The sequence below is a fragment of the Cyprinodon tularosa genome, unplaced genomic scaffold, assembly GCF_016077235.1.
Source record: "Cyprinodon tularosa strain WSP-4 unplaced genomic scaffold, ASM1607723v1 ctg499, whole genome shotgun sequence".
NCBI lineage: Eukaryota > Metazoa > Chordata > Actinopteri > Cyprinodontiformes > Cyprinodontidae > Cyprinodon > Cyprinodon tularosa.
Genome location: NW_024039228.1, coordinates 548217 through 567696, shown reverse-complemented (window position 1 = coordinate 567696; position 19480 = coordinate 548217). Strand labels below are relative to the sequence as shown.

At 36.8% G+C, this 19480-nt stretch overlaps 1 protein-coding gene across 1 annotated transcript in view; it reads right to left on the bottom strand.

Moving 5' to 3' along the window:
- Positions 1–289: 289 nt before the first annotated feature.
- Positions 290–19480, bottom strand: part of LOC119794940 (M1-specific T cell receptor beta chain-like) — a 32479-nt gene continuing 13288 nt past the window's right edge. Inside the window, exons 4-8 of the mRNA XM_038302722.1 lie at positions 2376–2425; positions 1480–1830; positions 1364–1393; positions 1138–1244; positions 290–547 (exon numbers count right to left, since the gene is read on the bottom strand). Coding sequence (XP_038158650.1) covers positions 521–547; positions 1138–1244; positions 1364–1393; positions 1480–1830; positions 2376–2425 — 565 coding nt within the window. The 3' untranslated portion in view covers positions 290–520. The remainder of the gene's footprint in view (positions 548–1137; positions 1245–1363; positions 1394–1479; positions 1831–2375; positions 2426–19480) is intronic.

The following is a 19480-nucleotide window of genomic DNA, read 5'->3' as shown; positions in this document are numbered from 1 at the left end:
AAACTAAATTAACCGTAACTCGATCATTTGTTTTCATATGAATATTTAGATGTGATATCAACATGATTTTAAGGAAATATACATATTCAGAAGCAATCGGAAAAATGGAAAAAAAAATGTTTTCAAGCTTATAAGTTTCCTTATGAATCAGTTAAACCAGCAAATAACAATTTCTAGAGTTCCTACATGACACATTTATACTGAGAAAAAGGCATACATTTCTCTGAAAATATGACAGCATCTTAGAAACCACTGATGAGAAGAGAGAATAAAACCAGCACTAGAATGGAAATATTTGATAAGATGTCTTTATTAAGAAAAAAATAGCAAGTAGGGTAAAAAAAAAGCTTTAAATTTTTTAACAGGAATATATATATATATGTTTTTTTTATTTAGAAAGTTTTATCATCTCATTTGTAGGTTAATAAAGAGAAATAGATGTTTCTACCCTTAAATTGTATTTACAGAAGATCAAGAGTTTTATCCTGAAATAAGCCTCTGGTTCTGGTTTTCTTCATTTTCACTTGCTCCGTTTCCTCGATGAACTCTGGAAAACAAAGAATAAATTTAGAATTATTAAGAAGTGTATTCTTTGGTAGTTTAAACCAGATGGGAGGCAGTAAAAAAACTGGGATGAAACACCATCACCAATAATGCAATTTCCAAAGGGTTCATACTGTTCTTCAAATGGTGGAAAAGTCAACTGATCTGATTTTTTTATGTAATTGTTTTTGAAAGTCCTGCAGAACTTAGTTTCCATTTACAGCAAATCAGCATTCTTTTTATTTAATTTTACCTATATATAAATTACACACTGCTATTTTAGGAGGGATTGGGGGGGTTCCTTTTCTCACCTATTGATTTTTTACCTTCTCTTTCAAGCAATCCTGTTATCCATGGCTTTAATTGAATAGAGCAAAAAACATCTTTTTGAAGTCAGAGATCAGCATTCAAACTATTTTATATTTTTTGTTAATGGACCTGCCTTTAAATATTTAATGTTTTATCCTGCTATACACCTTACTTTATTGCACTGAGGGAACTGTGGAGCTTGATTGCATCAATAAATATGTTATATCAGGTTCTGTTCATTAGACAAATAATAACTGCTTATAGAAGTCAGTTTGTTTAACTGACCTGAAGCTTCCACACCAGGAAGCAGACCAAGGCCCCGTAGACGCAGCTCTTCACGATCAGGACGCTGTAGGAGACTTTGGCGTTCTGGGTGATCTTCAGGTATTTTTCTGTGGGGTGTTTGGGAAACATTAAGTGGGGAGACTAATGCTCAATTTCTTATCAACAGATTTAATGAAATTAAGCAATATGAGTTAAAGGAACAATTAAAGAAAAGATATTTATTCACCTCGTGTCATGATGTTAGCTTTTTCATTTCCTGAAAGACGATAGAAGAAGAAACTGTTACACATATTATCACATGATGTAAAAAGTCCCTTTAGGGGTAATGTTTTCCTCACGTACCTGAAATAGAGGCTGGGTGTGTGGTGTTTTTTTCTCCATTGTAGAAATGGACGATGCAACTGAATTTAATCTCGGGTTTGAACCAGTACTTTGCAAGAACCCTCAGCCTGCTGGTGATGTTGTAATATTTTTTATTCTTATCCCACTTGGCGGCCGGGTCAGTCGCCACTTCATCAGTGACGTCCTCGTCATTGAGCTTCCAGGAAACACTGACATGATCTGGGTAGAAACCAGAGGCCACACAGACCAGCGTCTTCCTTATTTTCCAATCTGGTTTGTCTTTGTATCTGCACTCATTAGGTGACGGTGGAAAAATTTTCACTGTTGGTGGAGTAGGTTTTCGTCCGTCTTCTGTTAATAAAAGATGAGACAGAATGGTTGATTTAGTCACTGCATGACGACACAATAAGACAATCTTTACACTGTCAGACATTACTGCCATTCTATGTTTGAGAGGTTTTTTGTTTTTCTGCAATCTTACCAATAACTGTGAGTTTGGTTCCTTCACCGAAATAAGCCGGATAGTTGCCAGAGCACAGCAGTCAGTGACATGTGAGAAACTTACTGCGCTCTGAGTCCTGACACAATCAGAATTCATCAATTCTGAAACTTTTTTTTCTTTTAGTTTAACTAATTCCTTCATATCTTAAGGACTTCAATCATCATTTAAAATAATGCTGTCTTAAAAAAGACAAGATGTTGGGTTTTTATTAAGTTACGCAAAATATTCAAACCTAAATTCTGCTTAAAATTATGATTTTAAAATGATGCCTTTCTTCATTAATTAGAATCCATTTCTACCTTTGTAAGCAAAAATGAAAAACAAAGCAATTAGATATCCTTCTGATTTATATCTACTTACAAACAAAAAGATACTTTTTGATCAATTTTCTTACCTAAAACTGTGAGTTTTGTGCCTCTACCGAAGTAAGCAGGATTCAAGTTGCTCACACTGAGCAACAGCTGCAGAAAAAACTAACTAGGATAGCTTTTCTTGTACATATTTCACTTTCTTACCTAAAACGGTGAGTTTAGTTCCAGCTCCAAAGTAAGCTTCAGACTGGCTGGCACAGTGTTACACAGAGCTGATAAGAACCGACTGAGAGACTGATTAACATGGGCTTTGAGCCAAATGTTTAACAGCTGTTCAATGACAGACATTCTAATGGCATGAATGCAATTTAAGGGCATTTGATTTTACTTTGTATGCCAAGTTAATTAAAATAAAGTAATTTTGTTCAGCAGGTTTATTGTATATGTTCCTTACAATCCTATCTCTGCAGTGTTTTTTGCTTCTAGTTTTTTAAACATTTCTTACCTAAAACGGTGAGTTTAGTTCCAGCTCCAAAGTAAGCTTCGTTGTAGGAGCACAGAGACTCCGAACTGAAACAAAAACTCTTTCAGCTGCTTCTGTCTTTCTTACTCTGTAAATAAACCAGCTATTTCTTTCTTTGTTTGATAAAAAAATTTAATGCACAAAAAGTTCTCAGATTTAGAGGCTGCAACTTTAATTTTAATGCAACACTTAATAACATTTAAAAGGGTTTCTTATCTAAAACTGTTAATTTTGCTCCTCTACTGGCGTGAACCTTTGGTTGAGAAACTCAAGCTTTTTCTCACAGGAAAAAAACAACACTGGTTGTTTGATTAATGACAGTTTTAAATACTCATTCTTATCAAATAACAGAAAAATGAGAAGTTGTGTGTTTTGCTTCTCTTGTTGGCTGATCATAAGATTTAGAATGTTTTTACTTACCAAGAACTGTCAGTTTGGTTCCCTGACCAAAGTAAGCTTCATACTGACACAGTGTTCATGCTTCATGCCAAAAAGCGTGAAGCGTAAAACTTTTCACTGTTCCAAATCGATTGTTTTTAAATGTATATAAACAAACTCATTTGTAAATTAATTTCATTCTTGTTTATTGAGCTTTTTTCTTACCTTTTACAGAATGTGTCTTACCTAAAACAGTTAACTTTGTTCCTGCCCCGAAGAAAGCTTCATAACCAGAGTCACAGTGTAGCTGATCCATACTTATAACTATACAAGTTGTTGATTTTACACTTCTTTTTATATTTTCCTTTTATTTGAGTTACAGCAACCTATTTTTTCACTGTTAAATAGCTCTAATACTAAACCTTAATGAGCAGCTCGTTTTCACTTCAAAACTCCTGAATAGTTTATGTCAAATAACATTAGTTCAGCAGTAAAATATGGATGTTATTTATCAAAAAGGACTTGCTTTAGATTAAATAAGTCAGCGAGGGATGGTTTGAAGCCCTACTTATCCAGAACAGTCAGTTTTGTTCCTTTGGCAAAATAAGCCTAATAACTTGCACAGTTTTACAGCCTAAAGTAAAGTAAGCTATGTTTCACAGTAGAAATATACAACATGAACCTTTTTGCTTTCCATATATCTTAAACTTTTTAAAGGTTTTCCTGTCCTCACTGAGTCTCTAAACAAAGTGCTGTCCATCATAGCTCTTAAATAAAAGGTAATATTTACCTAAAACTGTCAGTTTGGTTCCGTGACCAAAGTAAGCAGGGTCTCTGTTGGTCACAGTGCTCTCAGTTAAGCTCAAAATATCAGAACCCTAAGCTTAACAGATTTTTTTCTCCATTTTACTAAACTGCATATTTTAAACGTAACACAAGGAACTGAACATGTTAGAAGTCCAACTTACCCAAAACAGTGAGTTTAGTTCCTTTTCCAAAGTAAGCTTCAGCATTGTCACAGTGCAGCAATACTGAACATGAACTGTTTTTCTACCACAATTATCTTTACAAAGACTTTTAGAGACAGATTCTTCTGGACTGAATTTTTAATCAAAGCCAGATCCTATAAAACTGTATTAAAGTGAAATATTTACCTAAAACCGTCAGTTTGGTTCCTCCACCAAAATAAGCAGGTTGAGAGCTGGTCACAGTGCTTTAACTTCAGGTTAATACATAGCAGCTTTTAGCTCTCAATATATTTTATTTCTTTAATCTAAGATTTCCATAAAATTTCAATCTAATCTGTTGAACTGAACGTGTTAGAAGTCGCACTTACCCAGAACTGTTAGTTTTGTTCCTTTTCCAAAGTAAGCTTCATCATTGTCACAGTGCAGCAATGCTAAACATGAACTGTTTTTCTACCACAGTTATCTTTACAGAGACCTTCAGAGACAGATTCTTCTGGACCGAATTTTTAATCAAAACCGAATCCATTACAATGTATTAAACTGTAATATTTACCTAAAACCGTGAGTTTGGTTCCTCCACCAAAGTAAGCAGGTTGAGTGTTGGTCACAGTGCTTTAACTTCATGTTAATACATCACAGCTTTTTAACTCCTGATATTTGTTCTCAATTTTAATTTAAAATTTCAATCTAATCTGTTGAACTGAACGTGTTAAAAGTCGCACTCACCCAGAACTGTTAGTTTTGTTCCTTTTCCAAAGTAAGCTTCATTTCCAGTGTCACACTGATTCCCTCGTTGACTAAAAAGTCCAAAATCTTTCCAGAATCAACTTCTTCAGACATACTGTAATAACACAGATTATCAGGGAGGGTTAAACAAGCAGGATGAGCTTCATAATGTTTAAAGAAGCTGTAATGTTTTAGATGAGGAACCCATGATCCAAACGCTCCACAAACAAAGTCAAACATCTCTTTCTAAAACATATTTCTGATCCAGATTCTACATATTAGATCATTTTTTAAGACCAAGCTGAGCCTCCATCCTGCCCACCTTCAGATTGACCCTTTTCCTGCTCTCTGAGGCCTTCTGAGATCCACTCAGCCGCCTACATCATGGATGTTAATGGAAGGAGGTTTTTGTACGGCGGCTCTATGGGGTTGTATCACCGTGGCCCCCTGTCCCCACGGTAAAAAAGCATCATACAAAAACCTGATGCCTCTCTCTCTCCCCCCTCTCCTCCTCCCCCAGCCCCTCTCTCCGTATCTCAGCCTCCATCTCTCTGTGTCTCTGTGGGAGCAGCTGTGCAGGTTGGGCTGACTGACGGTGGAGCAGCTCCAAGCTGGCTGCTGCTATTTCTGTGACAGCTAAGAAAAGAAGGCAGAACAGAGGACAGGAAGCTGCTGCTTGTTTTTGTTTGTTTGAAGTTACTGACAGGAAGTGACATCTCTGCTGGTCACGACTCTTCAGCCAATCATTTAAAAGATAGAAACATCCACTGATGTATATAATGAGTACAAAAAGTGTTGCTCTCATGATTCCTAGTTGGATTTTGAAAAAAACAGTTGGTATGATAAAAAGGAGACACTATATGTGTAATTTTGGAATAAAATCCTTTCACATTTATAAGTAAACTTATAAAAACTTTTCAAGGCTCTTTAGCCAATCAGTTGGAATAGAGAAAAGAGGCAATCTGATGTAATCCCTCTTCCTTCAAAGTGTGACAGCTAAAAATTGAAATAGGTTCCTTAAAAATAGAATTTAACCAATTAATTTAAAAATTTTAAAAAGTCTATACTGTCATTACGTTAGCATTATGACATTTTGTGGAGATATTGGCTTAGAACGTTCATAACACTTAAGACACAAATTAAAAGCACCTAATTAAAAAAAGCATTCTTATAATAAACCATAAAAGAGAAAACAGAAGAAAATCAAAAATATGAAACACGTGTTTAACTCATAAAAAAATTAGAATAAAAACACATCTAGAATGTATAAACCTTGGAGAGAAAAACATGGTAATGTATTTATAAAAAGAGCAGCTTGTGTCAGAATGGGCTGCTGCTCCACACGATTGTCAGCAGGAGTGTTTATCTATAATTGTAAGCTGGAATGTGATTTTCGGACCATCAAAGGTTGATTGCCTTCACAGCATTTGAAATGAAGCTGTTTCTAAGTCTGTTGTTCCTGTGTTGTTTTCCTGATCGGGCCGTGAAAAACACTGCAGTCTGTGGCAATATGTCAGCCACTTTCATGGATTCATGCAGCACAAATAGTCCAGATCGGGTAGACAGATGCTCCATCAGTGCCAAGTCCTCATTCTCCTGTGCTGTATAGTGTATCACTCTGCCACACTGAGACACAAATACTTTCAATTCTAACCAATCACGTAAAGGGCAGTTGAGAAATCATTTAATTCCAGCTTTCTAAGAAAGGAGAGCCATTGTTAGGCATTTGTCACCAGATGTGAGGCGCTCTCACTCCAGAATAGGTTAGAAGAAATCTAAATTCTCAGGAGCTTTATTGTCCAGATGCGCCACCATCTCCCCATGCATACAGAGGACTGTGTTCAATGTTCTTGGACCTCCTGTGGTCCCCTATGTTATCCTTGTTGTTAAGTCTAAGCCTGTAGATCCACTATGTTATATATGCTTCGTCTGGTTTTGTCCTGTTTGGCTGCGGCAACATGCTGGAAAGAAAACCCAGCTGGGCTGCAGTCATCAATACTTTAAATTATACAAGGCAGTGTTGTTGTTTTTTTCATTCAGTGTTTAGTCCTTTTTCTCTCCTATGCTTCTATTATCCTTTTGTGTGTCTGTTTCTGTCTCTTTGAACCCCCAGTCGGCCTCAGCAGTTGGCCGAGGTTGAATCTGTTAAAAGGAAGTTTTTCCTCTCCACTCTCACTGCATGCATTCTGTGTTGATTGTAGTACACATTGTAAATGCATGTCTGCCTTTGCCACATGCTCTAGGAGGACCAAATGCTGCAGTCATTGATTGAAATCTGTTGCTTTTCTTAAGGTAACTTCAAACCAATCTAACAGAATGGTTTGATTGAATTGTGTCTGTAAAGGGACTTGGGATGACATGGTTGTGATGGGATAGCAGATCAGTCATGTCAAATCTGTGGGCCAGATGTTACTTTCCCTAATCTTAACACCTGGGGCTTATTGGTTATGTAGTCACTGCAGCAGGAGCTAATTGGTAAAGATAAACTCAGGTTGTGAGGCTACAAGGCAAGGAAGTCCCTGGAAGGATTGAGTTAAAAGCTGAGCCAAAGTCCATAAATAACTTTAAACACTTATAGCACATTATTTAGAATGATAATTTAATAAAAATGTCTTATTTTTTCAGTAAGGCATATATTTTGTCTTGAGAATCAATCAAATTACCCTAATTGCAATTATACATATAGCCACAAGAGGTCCCTGTAACATTAATTGTAGCTCTTCACTTTTTAATCAAGTTGCACCAAGATCAAAGCAAATCAACACTTGAAGTAATCCAATCAGAGAGGTGAAATGTTTTAGAAGAATAATGCTGAAAGCTCTAGAAGAATAATGCTGAAAATGTATCTTGGGTCGACACCTGCTGTCTTATCTGATCTGCTTTGTGGTTCTACAGAAACATGACAGAAATACGTGTGTCAATTAATGTTTTTGTTTTCTTTCATATTTTATTTCCACATCAGTGGAAGTGTTCTGGGGTTTTTGTATAGCTGTTGATGTATCATGAAGCTCTGTGCCTTGCTTGAAGCACAATAATACACAGCAGAGTCTCCAGCCTCAGCATGTTGAATCTTAAGGGTGGTGGTCAGTGTCGATGGGCGCATCATGGAGTATTTGGACTTGTTGAAAGGTGCTTCAATAGTTGAAATATCTTTACCAACAGAATAAGCCACTAATTCCATTATCCCACCGTTTCTGTGTCTGTACCAATACATGTTTAGTTGTTGAGCATCATCTTGTTGGCATATCAAGTCCACATTCTGTTCCCCATCTATAGTCAGCTTAAATGGGGGCTGATCAATTACAAGACCGATGGAAAAACCTGCAAATAAAGAACCACCTTAGATTCATGGAGAAAAATATTCTAGCTGGTCTATTCATTAACATAAATCGTCTTACCAGAGCAGATTATTACTGTGAACAGGAGCAGGTTCTTTGCTGCATTCATTATACCTAAACAAAACTAGAGCTAACTGATTCAGCTTCTGCAACTGATGACAAACTTTCTTGTTTGGTTCAAGGGAAACTTTTAAAGATCTCTTTTGTTCAGCTGTAGACTCCTAGGGGCCAACAAGCTGCAACTGCATCAAAGTTAATCAATAGATTCCTTAATTTATTGAAAAATCATGATGTAAATGTGCATTTACAAGAATAGATTGCTGAAATATTTCTAAGAGAACATATACTATCCTCATTGTTTTCCACAAATAAGGTAAAGGTTTTAAGGAATATCCAGTCAAATTCTGGAATTTGTATCATAAATCTTTTCTAATGGGAGATTGGTTAAGCAGATGACAATGCATATAAAGGTGGACTGTGCAAGTTTAAAAGGTAAATATAATTAAATTGAATTACCTTACATATAAAATAAGTTTTCCTCTATTTACCCCAGTGGCCTCTATAGGTTCAGTAAGTTAGTTAATGAGAGATGGATTGAGCTTTTAACAAGTAAGGATCTCCAATGAAGTTCCCAATTTTTTGGTAAAAAGTTACATACAGCTCTCTGCTCAAAATAACAATAATATAACATTCTTAACCCAGATAACATTACGCCTCTAAACTTAAGGCCTCTGCAGTCACAGTGGCAGACTGTGGTTCTTTTTCTTTTTTTCTGTGCTCTAAGGGCACAACACTGGTGTCATAGCAACTTGTCGCTAGAGGGGGCAAATGCCTGCAAAAACTCTGGAGCTTACTCTATGCTCCTTTAATGTTAAATTTACACTTTTCTGCATTGTTTACATAGACTGCAACAAAAACTATAACAGTAGTCAGTGTTGCATAATAGATAGATGCCAATGCATGATATTATAAATTACACTAGCTGCCAATGAAGAGATGCAATTTCCAAGATCCGAAAGTTAAAATGAGGGTTTAGATCAAACAAGTCACATAGTCTAAGCAGGATCTGTGCATCTAAAGATCACAAACAGCTGTTTATGACAAGTGATACCTGAAGGCTGTCTTTGATCATTTAGCCATCATTTAAGTGTTATTCACATAAAAAACACACCATTTAGACTCCTAGTTCTCATTGTCTATAAGCCTTTAATGTGTTACAGATTAGTCTTTGTAAATTTTAAAAAGTAACTTAGGAGTGGATGTCTTTAACAGATCTGACTGTCAAGGCCACACTCAAACTGACATTGCTGGACTCAAAAGGTGTAGCCATGCCAAATGTTAGAGGCAAGGAAATATAAATAATAAATATATAAATTGAAAGTGGTTTGTTTAAAGGAGAAGTTCGGTTTTTTACACTTTAAGCCCATTTTCTGTAGTGTCCAGGATGAAATCGAATGAAGGACACCAAAATTTTGACAATTGCTCCTGTCTCTGCTTTTTGGCTCATTTAGAATCAACCCCTGGCTGCTTTAGAATGGCTAGCATAGAGCATGTCCGATAATGTCCTTAAAACAACCTTAAACGTTCTTTTTTTTAAATATGCTACTCACCGTGTCAGCGCTGTTCAATGACGTTCCAAAAAAAGTTTCGTGAAGAAAAAACGTTCCTGTAGTGTTTTATTTAGCATTTTGTAAATCCCATTGAGTTCTGTAGGAATAGTCAATATTCCGCTGCCACCGGAAACGGAAATGGGGCCTGTTTACACAGTTGTAGTCTTTTCGCTTCACTCTGCGTACTCCGACGTCGAGGTGCTAACGTCTCTGTTAAACACTTTAAAAAACTCTGAAAATGGAATACGAAAGGTGGATTCTTGATTCTCGACGTCGGAGTACACAGAGTGAAGCGAAAAGACTACAACTGTGTAAACAGGCCCCATTTCCGTTTCCGGTGGCAGCGGAATATTGACTATTCCAACAGAACTCAATGGGATTTACAAAATGCTAAATAAAACACTACAGGAACGTTTTTTCTTCACGAAACTTTTTTTGGAACGTCATTGAACAGCGCTGACGACACGGTGAGTAGCATATTTAAAAAAAAGAACGTTTAAGGTTGTTTTAAGGACATTATCGGACATGCTCTATGCTAGCCATTCTAAAGCAGCCAGGGGGTGATTCTAAATGAGCCAAAAAGCAGAGACAGGAGCAATTGTCAAAATTTTGGTGTCCTTCATTCGATTTCATCCTGGACACTACAGAAAATGGGCTTAAAGTGTAAAAAACCGAACTTCTCCTTTAAAAGGGATTCTCTGTAAAATATTTTAAGTGAAGTTGATACATCAGATAGGTTTGCATAGCGGCATTTCAATAAGCTACAGTTCTGATATCCTCTATATAAGATGCTGGTTAAGATGTTTGAGCATTTATTAAAAGAATCTTGGTAAAACAAGATCACTGCTAACTTTTCATACGAACTTTCACATGGTTTGTCAAGGCATTGTGGTTTGGACCTTCTCTGGAACTGCCCACCTTCCAGTACAGTTCTTCTTCTTGCTGTTTACTTCCTATGTTTCACATAATCTTTAATCAAAATTTATTAGAAGACAAACATAACCCAAATGAAAGCAACATTGTTTTCAAGACACGGCAAAGGGAATAAAAGCATTCTAGGCCAGCCTGGCCATGGCAGGTGAAAAACAGGGTGTGTGGAGCTGCTGAGACAAAGAGGAAACAATAGGGTACTGATTAGCACAGGCATCGGGTAGAGGTAGCTTTTCTGTTTTGTTTTTGTTTTGCTCAGAGGTGATTCTTCCATTTAGACCTGGAGAGATTCACACAGATAAAGGCTGTTAGTAGAAAAGTATTATTTTATTTTGTTGATCTATACAGGTAATGTTTTGATCTAATAAAAATCAGCTGCAATCCCTCATGAATACATGTAACGAGAGTGGAGAGGTGGAGAGGTTATCGGAGTGTGAGCGGCCATCGGCAGAGTCCGTCTGGGGTTCAAGGAGATGGAAGCAGATAATGACATAAATTAAATAAGTGATTTGGCGCTGGGGCCCGGCAGAAGGCTTTGATGATGTGAATCAACATTTTCTTGGACGAGTAGCCTAGAAAAGTATTCCCCGGGAGCCCTGACACTGGTGGTATAATAAGATGCTGTAGTGGGTGATTGGTATTGAGAATAATCTGAGAGTTAGTAAAGGGCTGGTTAGAATCCCGCAGTGGTGTATCGCAGAGAGCTTGTCGCAGGTATGACGCAGACATTTTTGATTTATGCTCAATTCTGAAGCATGGTCTGTGCTATTCCACACCACAACACAAGAGGGACAATCACAAAGTAGCTGTGAGTCGAGATACGGCCGAAGCGGTGAGGAAGTAGGGGCAAGTTTGTGTGACAATGAAGGGACAAGGAGGGTGAAAAAGAGCGGGGATCCAGGTGGAAAAAAGGGTCCCAGCGTTCCCGCCCTCCTCGCTCTTCTTCCCACTTCACGAGTCGTTTTCTGCAATGGTGGTCATACAAACAAAACAAGCCAGTAAAGTACCAAGGTGGTTCAGGTAAAGCTGATGATGAAGTTGTGATGTTCCTTTCTAGGATCCCCTTTAAGGAGAGTTAAAATTTAAATAAGGGACAGTTCTTTACCAGGCATTGTCTTCCACCCTACTGACAATATTAATTTGTTTTGACCTTTTCTTGTGTTGGTAAATTGATTTTGCAAACTTTTAATTAATCTGAGTTAATTTAGACACCTAACTTTGTTTCTTATTATGGGACAGGTCCTTTTTTTTAAGGGACAGGGGGCAACCCACTTTTAAGTGACTTTTTCATTCTTCTACTCTGGCATTAGCAATGGGGGAGGAGGAATAATATTTTCACAGTTGATCAAGTTTCTTAAATCAACTGGAAGACCTGAAAAATGCAGGAAAATACATACAGCTGTTTGGCTGACGCAGTTTTAAAAGTTTATATTTTTTTTGCCAGAACACACAGGCCGGTTGCAGCCGATCTTACCCAACCAGCGTAACTCCAGATAGAAACACTGAAACTGTTCGGCCAGTTTAAACGGTATAAATTCCCCAACATCCCATTTTAAAATCAAGACTGATTTTGAAAGTTAACATAGCCCAGTAGTCCACTGCTCTGACACTTTTCAGTTGATTTATATTGCTGAAGTTCGCTGAAAAAGTTAGCTTGATTTGACTTGTACTTGACTTTACTTACTGATATAATTTATAGTCCTGTTTCTCTGACTGTGACTGGATGGATGTGCTCTCTTCGTCCTCTGACATGGGAATTGGCCCCAAGCTCCTCTGCCTGGCTGTATGTTTCACGGATGGGGCCACCTTTTACAGTTGCTTTTTGTATCTCTGTTCTGTCTCTTTCAACCCCAGTCGTCCTCGGCAGATGGCCGCTCACACTGAGCCTGGTTCTGCTGGAGGTTTCTTCCTATTAAAAGGGAATTTTTCATCTCCACTGTCGCTACAAGCATGCTTAGTGTGAGGAATTGAATTGAAGTCAATGAGTCGACGCAATCAACTGGTTTTCCTTAGATAGAAAACTTTTAATCAATTTGACTGATCTGGTGAACTGTAAAGTGCCTTGAGATGACGTGTTGTAAATTATATAAATAAACTGAATTGAAATTTAATTGAATTTATGCTTATAGGATATGGCCTGCTGATAGTTATCCAATATATCAAAACATATTAAGACCTAAGCAGGCTGATGGTGTTGCAACATGGCGAATAATAAGAATAAATTCATAGAGTTTTATATACATATAAATCTATACATCAGTTACATAGACAATATTTTTTTTAACTATTTTTGCATTTACTGATGTCATGATTGTCTGATACTAATTCTGAAACGTGTGCCGTAAAACATTTAAGCTGTAGAGATCTTTCAGGAGACAAAGTACCAATTTATTCCAAGCTATAATCTAAGTTTTTGTCAGATTTGAAAGTGTAACAGTGTTATTAAACTGGATCCAAGTATAGCTGCATAATTTAGCTTAGATTTAAGCACTTTAGAAAGTGTTTAGGAGCAGATGTGGTGAACGACAACCTGATATATAAAAACCCAAGAACCCAATAAGCTTTTAAGTGTATTAGGATTTAACTAATGTTGATAAATTGCCTCATTCATACTTTATTACTAAATATGTGTAGTATTTTAAACATTGGAACATTTTTACATGACAACATAGGGGAGTTTTATTACCAGACAAGCTACAGATTCTTCCTGCCTGCTGTCTGTCACAGACAGCCCTGTTATTTATACAGGCGTCAGGTCTGCATGCATCACTGTGACGAGCAGCACAGTAGTAGGTGCTGCTATCATTCACACTGAGCTCTGGAATGTTTAGATAAAACTTGTTATTCTTTGTTTCGAGTGATGACTGGTAGCGGTCAATATTTTCATCGTATTCTGCCAGAAGAAACTCTATTTGAGCTCCATGGAGGGTCTGTCGGTACCAGGCCATGGTGTAGCTGCTCATGGAATATCCTGCACCCATTCTGCACTCCAACATCGCTGCAACACCGGAGCGAGAAATCTGATCTGAAGACTGAAGCACTGTAACCGATAAACCTGAAACAGATACATAGTTGGGTTTTAACATCTTTTAAACTCAGATATTTTCTTAGGGATTGATTCTGAGATGAAATCCAAATTTGCACCCACCTGATGATACTAACAGGGGCAAAAAAATAATTATGGCCGTCATGTTACTGATGAGTAGTCCTCAGCAAAGTGAAACAGCTGCTGCAATGATCGACTGAGCATAAAGGAAACAGGAGGTCCAATGTTCACATTGAATGACAGGAAGTCTTATCTAGAGCTATGATAACTCTTGATTTCAACAAATGAATACCAAGGAATAATTATTTACTTGCATGAACTAAAGAGTTTTTATCAATTGCATTTTAATCTACTACTTAAAGTGCCTTTTTCTGGGTACAAACAAAATAAAAGTTAAGGTTTAGTTCATTAAAGTAAGTTACATCCTTACATATTTACATTTTTGGATATTGGCGGATGTTTCCATTCTTTTTTTTTATTCTTTATGTTCTCATAGTGTCGTCTATGGTTTACATTTTGGGGACAACGTACGGACATTATGTAATTTATTAAATAATTATATTATTTAACTATATCCTTCCTTTTATGTCTTTCCACATTTCTGGCATTTTGTAAGAAAAAAATGTGTATCGTTGATGTATTTCTATTCTCTATTTATTTCTAATACTCCAGGGGTTAAGGATGTGAAATTGAAAGATTTTAACAGTCATGACAGGAAAGAATTTTACAATATCAAAAGCAACTCCTAAGGAATAACTTACAGTCTAGAAGTTAAATTTCAATGCCCTGCAAGCCCCTAAAGTGGTCAGATGTATAACCCCAAATTATCACTTTAAGCATTATGCATACTGAAGTGAGTATAGCAATTATTTAGGGTTTTGTGACATAACTAATGTTATAGTTGGTTTTCTTCTCTATGGGCCGGATCTATCAAAAGTTTGCGTGTATAAAAACGTGAGCTATTTCACTGCGCACGCTAAAAAATGTACAAACTGATCTATCAACAGCGTGCTAAAAGGATTTGGTCTTTAAAACGTGCTAAATAGCGCCTCTTATCCATTTAGTACTTTTTCTGCAATGAATATGCAATATGGGGCGTTTACACGCAAAAGTGCGTCTTGTGGGAGGAGAACATGTAAATATATTAATTTAGCACTCGCAAAGTGATTTATCAAACCTGAAAGCAATTTTGCTAACGGTATCTGACTATATTTAACACGTTTCAAAAGAAGGCGCAAATGGTCTGTATGCGTAATTGCGCACACATGGCAGCGGTTATTGTCGCAAGAAGGAGACATCGAAATGAAGCAAGGAGACGCAGAGAACGCATTTTTTCACTCCGTGTGAATATTTTTGGTATGAACGAGGAAACGATCATCAAAACATGTCGTTTATCCAGCATTGACATTTTGGGGCTGTTGGGGGAACTCCGAATGGATTTGGAGTCAGCCACAACTAGGAGGACCCACGCAATACCAGATATCACAAAACTCCTTGCAACATTGCACTTTTTTGCATCTGGGTCATTCCAGCGTACGGTTGCAGCGAGAGTTCTCCACCTGCGCCTGTGGAGCAACATGCCAATGCTGCGGGGGTGCGTAATCTCATCCACAGTCACTTCTTGTGAGCCATTTGGTATATGCATTTTTCTACAGGCCAATACAAAACACCTGTTTTTTTTTTTTTTTTTTTTACTGCAGTGAAGTAGAAATTCAGCCACATACCACCTTAGGGAATAAAGGTTGCCAAAGTTTTTTCTTTATATCACTGTAAGATTTAAAGTTCTTAATGCACTAGTTTGTAGAAACTACAAACTACTTTGCCGCAAACCACAAAACGCGCAAAACCATCATTTAAATAGGGCGTCTCCAACAGTTTTGCACCTTCCACCAGTTACGCAATCACTCTTGTTAAATCACCCGCAAACCATGGTTCAGCCCCTCGCGCAAAATTCCAGTTTGCGAGCGCAAATTACTGCACTCAAAATTGGATCTTGATAAATCCGGCCCTACTGTAAGTCTTAAGTCACCCGTGTGTTGATTCTTAAATGGTAGCGAATTAACATAATTCTTGGTCCATTAGTAATGGATTTACACATAATGCATGGCAGCTTGGCTTATTCTGTTTTGAAACTGTTTAAAATATAGTACATAGTTTGCACAGTTTCTACCTTAGTCAGTTAAATAACATGCTGATGTCATGTTTGCACATCTCTGATGTTGCTGCTATTTTTTTGTCAATAGCTGTATATTGGTTATTTATTTTCAAGGTGCACAGTTTTATATTGTTTAAACACTTTACAGCACAGTATTATTTTTATCCTAACGTTCTTTATTATGTTATTCTTATACATTTTTTCTAAGGTCTATATTTGTGTTATAATTTTTTCTATACTCTTTTTGCTGCTGTAACACCAGAATTTCCCCATTGTGGAACGATAAACGATATTCTATTCTTTTCTATTCTATTCTATTATGTAGTAAAGCAATAAACAACCATTTTATTTTTATAAAATACACAATAAGAAAAAATGAACTCTTAATAATTTTTATTTAATTTATGACACAATTCTCACAAACATACCCCTTCTCTTCTTTTTTTTTTTTTAGATATTTAGACAGGGGCAGATATAAAGGGGTGGCCAGGGGGGCTCTGGCCATTGCATCCCCTTGCCCAGAGGTCACGGATTAGTGGACCGCGGTCTGGATCCGGACCCAGCTGCTGGCTAATCAGGACCCAACTTGATTTAAAACATTTATAAATTACTGCATGTTGTCGGACGACAATGTCTAATCCCACGTCCTCCATCTCCACTCCGCTCAACTCATATAATGTATATATTATATAGAACCTTAAAATCATTTAAACAGTACTAATGTATAAATATGCGCATAACTTTATTACCAGGGACCTTAATGACAATCAGGTCTTTCTTAAGTGACTCTTTGGAAAACCTAGAAGTTGTGTGTTTTCCGTGCTGGTTTATTTGATCAGTATAGATGGACCGTAATAGGATTTTGACCACCTGACCACGTGGAAATATGTGATTAATGAAACTCGTGATTAGAGGAAGATTGAATGACTTAGTCGTTTTAAAAAAAGAACGTTTTTTTAGTACTTAGAACTTGTTTAAAGCTAATTGACAACATTACAGGCTCATGAGGAACACAGGAAAAAGACACATTGTCATCTGCGTAAAAAAGAAAGCATCGCACGGGGCCCTTAAAGATACAGAAAGTTCATTAAAATCATTACATAGTCTTAATTGATTTTAAATTAGAATTTAAAATCTGCAAATTTTTTTCTTCTGCCAGCTTTCATATTGTGTCTCATATCTCTGGTTTCCTGTTGGGGTGTTGTTATCAGCTGAATTATTCTGAGGGTTTTTGTATGGGAGACCGACTCTCTTCATTGCTGTGCATACTTGCAGCTCCAAAATATTCTCCGCTGTCTTCAGGGTGTCTCAGATTTTGGGTGTAAAGATGAGCTTCTTTAGTTCCATCTCCATTTATTTGAAAATTATCTTTAAATTCTGACTCCATATTGACAGATGTATAATACACATAGCCAATCAGCTTCAGGGAAGTTTCTCCTGGTGAGCGCTGATACCAGAGGATTGTGTCATAGTTCGGAATTGTATGGGTAAATGTCAGGTTGACTGTACTGTTTGGTTGACCCAGAACTTCAGCTGGAGACTGATTGACTTGGTTTTCTTTACTGAGGTAGACTCCTGTGAAAAAAAACAAGCTTTAGATCTCTAATCAAATCACCATAATGGATGTCAAAGGAACATATATGTCAAAGAAACATAGATGAATATGTTAAAATTTAAACGGCAATAAATACTGATTTGATAAAAAAAATAAAATACCTTCAATCAAGAAGTTGATAGTGATGAAGAGAAGAGAAGGATTCATGTTGAATGTCGGGAAGCAACTGTGTCTCTATTATGAAGGAGGAGCCCTTTTTTTGCCCTAGTCCTTGTAACAGCTCTTCATAGATACAATACCACCAAACAACAGAACTGTTCCAAGAATTTATTTATTTTTTTATTATCCAGCCACCAAAGCAGTGCAAATTACTTTCATTTACAGTAAACTGTATTTACTGTAACATGAGGGATTCATTTGTGTTCCAAGTAATGGAACAGAATTTGGTAATTTTTTGCTATAAAGTGTAAAGTTATGTCCAAACAGATTACATGAATTTTCACAAACATCCAGGACAACTCCCTTACTACCTTGTTTAGACTTACTCCCCCCCCCCCCTGAACATTTAACAAACAGTTAGTATCCAGGAGTGGGAGGACCACAGTTTAATGTAGTAAGTGACCATGAGCAAAAGGCATTTACATGCAGATTAATTCACTGCCATTTGCAGTTAGATTTTATTTATGAGTAATTAATTAAATTAACTGTAAAATAACTTAGTTGAATTAGTATATGTAAAACCTTGTCAGCTACAATTGTATAACGTCCAGAGGGCAAACAGGCCAGGAGGGTATAACATTTTGCTGAGTCTACTGAACAACTCGTGACCATTGGTCTCCAAAGTTGGGGTCGTGACCCCACTTGGGTTCTGGGATAAACTAGCATACTAACAGTTCTAAAAATATATAAATGCATCACTTAAAAATAGATCAAACCAAATACTTTGGGTTATTGATGCTTAAAATATTATCAAACCAATGACTAATTTTTACATTCTATAGAAATGTTAGTGTAGTAACTCAACAGTTTGGTTCATGAGGTGACTCTGGTATCATTTTGTGGTTCAGAAGCTGAAAGTTTTGGGAAACTTTGATCTTGACTGCTGTTGAATGCTAAAAGGCAGGAAAATTAATTTGTACCTATAAGGTTAGCTAAAGTGCAGAGATGGGAAGTAACAAAGTACAAATACTTTGTTACTGTACTCAAGTAGATTTTTCTGATATTTTTACTTTACTTTACTACTTATTTTTATGCAGACTTTTTACTTCTACTCCTTACATTTTTACACAAATATCTGTACTTTCTACTCCTTACATTTTAAAAAAAATTGGCTCGTTACTTTAGTTTTGAATCATTTCAATGGAGTTACCGTTATTATTTTTCACATCATCAATACCAAATTCAATCTAATTGGATGGAAATCTACGTTGCATTTGACGCACCACTACAAGATGAATCGACAGATTCGGCGGTATTCATTGGCGGCAAATCATTACAGCTTGGTGGCGGTGGCGTTAGCATAGTAGGATGGACGATGAGATGATTGAAAATGAACACAACGGAGATCTAGTCCTAATGGCAGACATCCATTTAAAATGTAGGCAACGGCATGAAAAAAGTGGTTTCTACTTTTACTTTTATACTTTAAGTAAATTTACAAGCCTGTACTTTGTTACTTTTACTTGAGTAAAGAAGTTTAATCAGTACTTCCACTTTTACTAGAGTATTTTTTAACACAAGTATCTGTACTTTTACTCAAGTACGGAAAGTGAGTACTTTTGCCATCTCTGCTAAAGTGTGACATCCAAGTATCTGTGGTGTGGTGGTGGGTGATGAGTTTCTTTAACCTAGACTCAGTGGGAGATATTATCAAGCCATAGGTTGAGGTTTAGGTCAGGGCTGTTGCACGTGTGACACAAAGAGTTTCCATTGCGGCACGGAAGTAAGTTGTTTTACGTT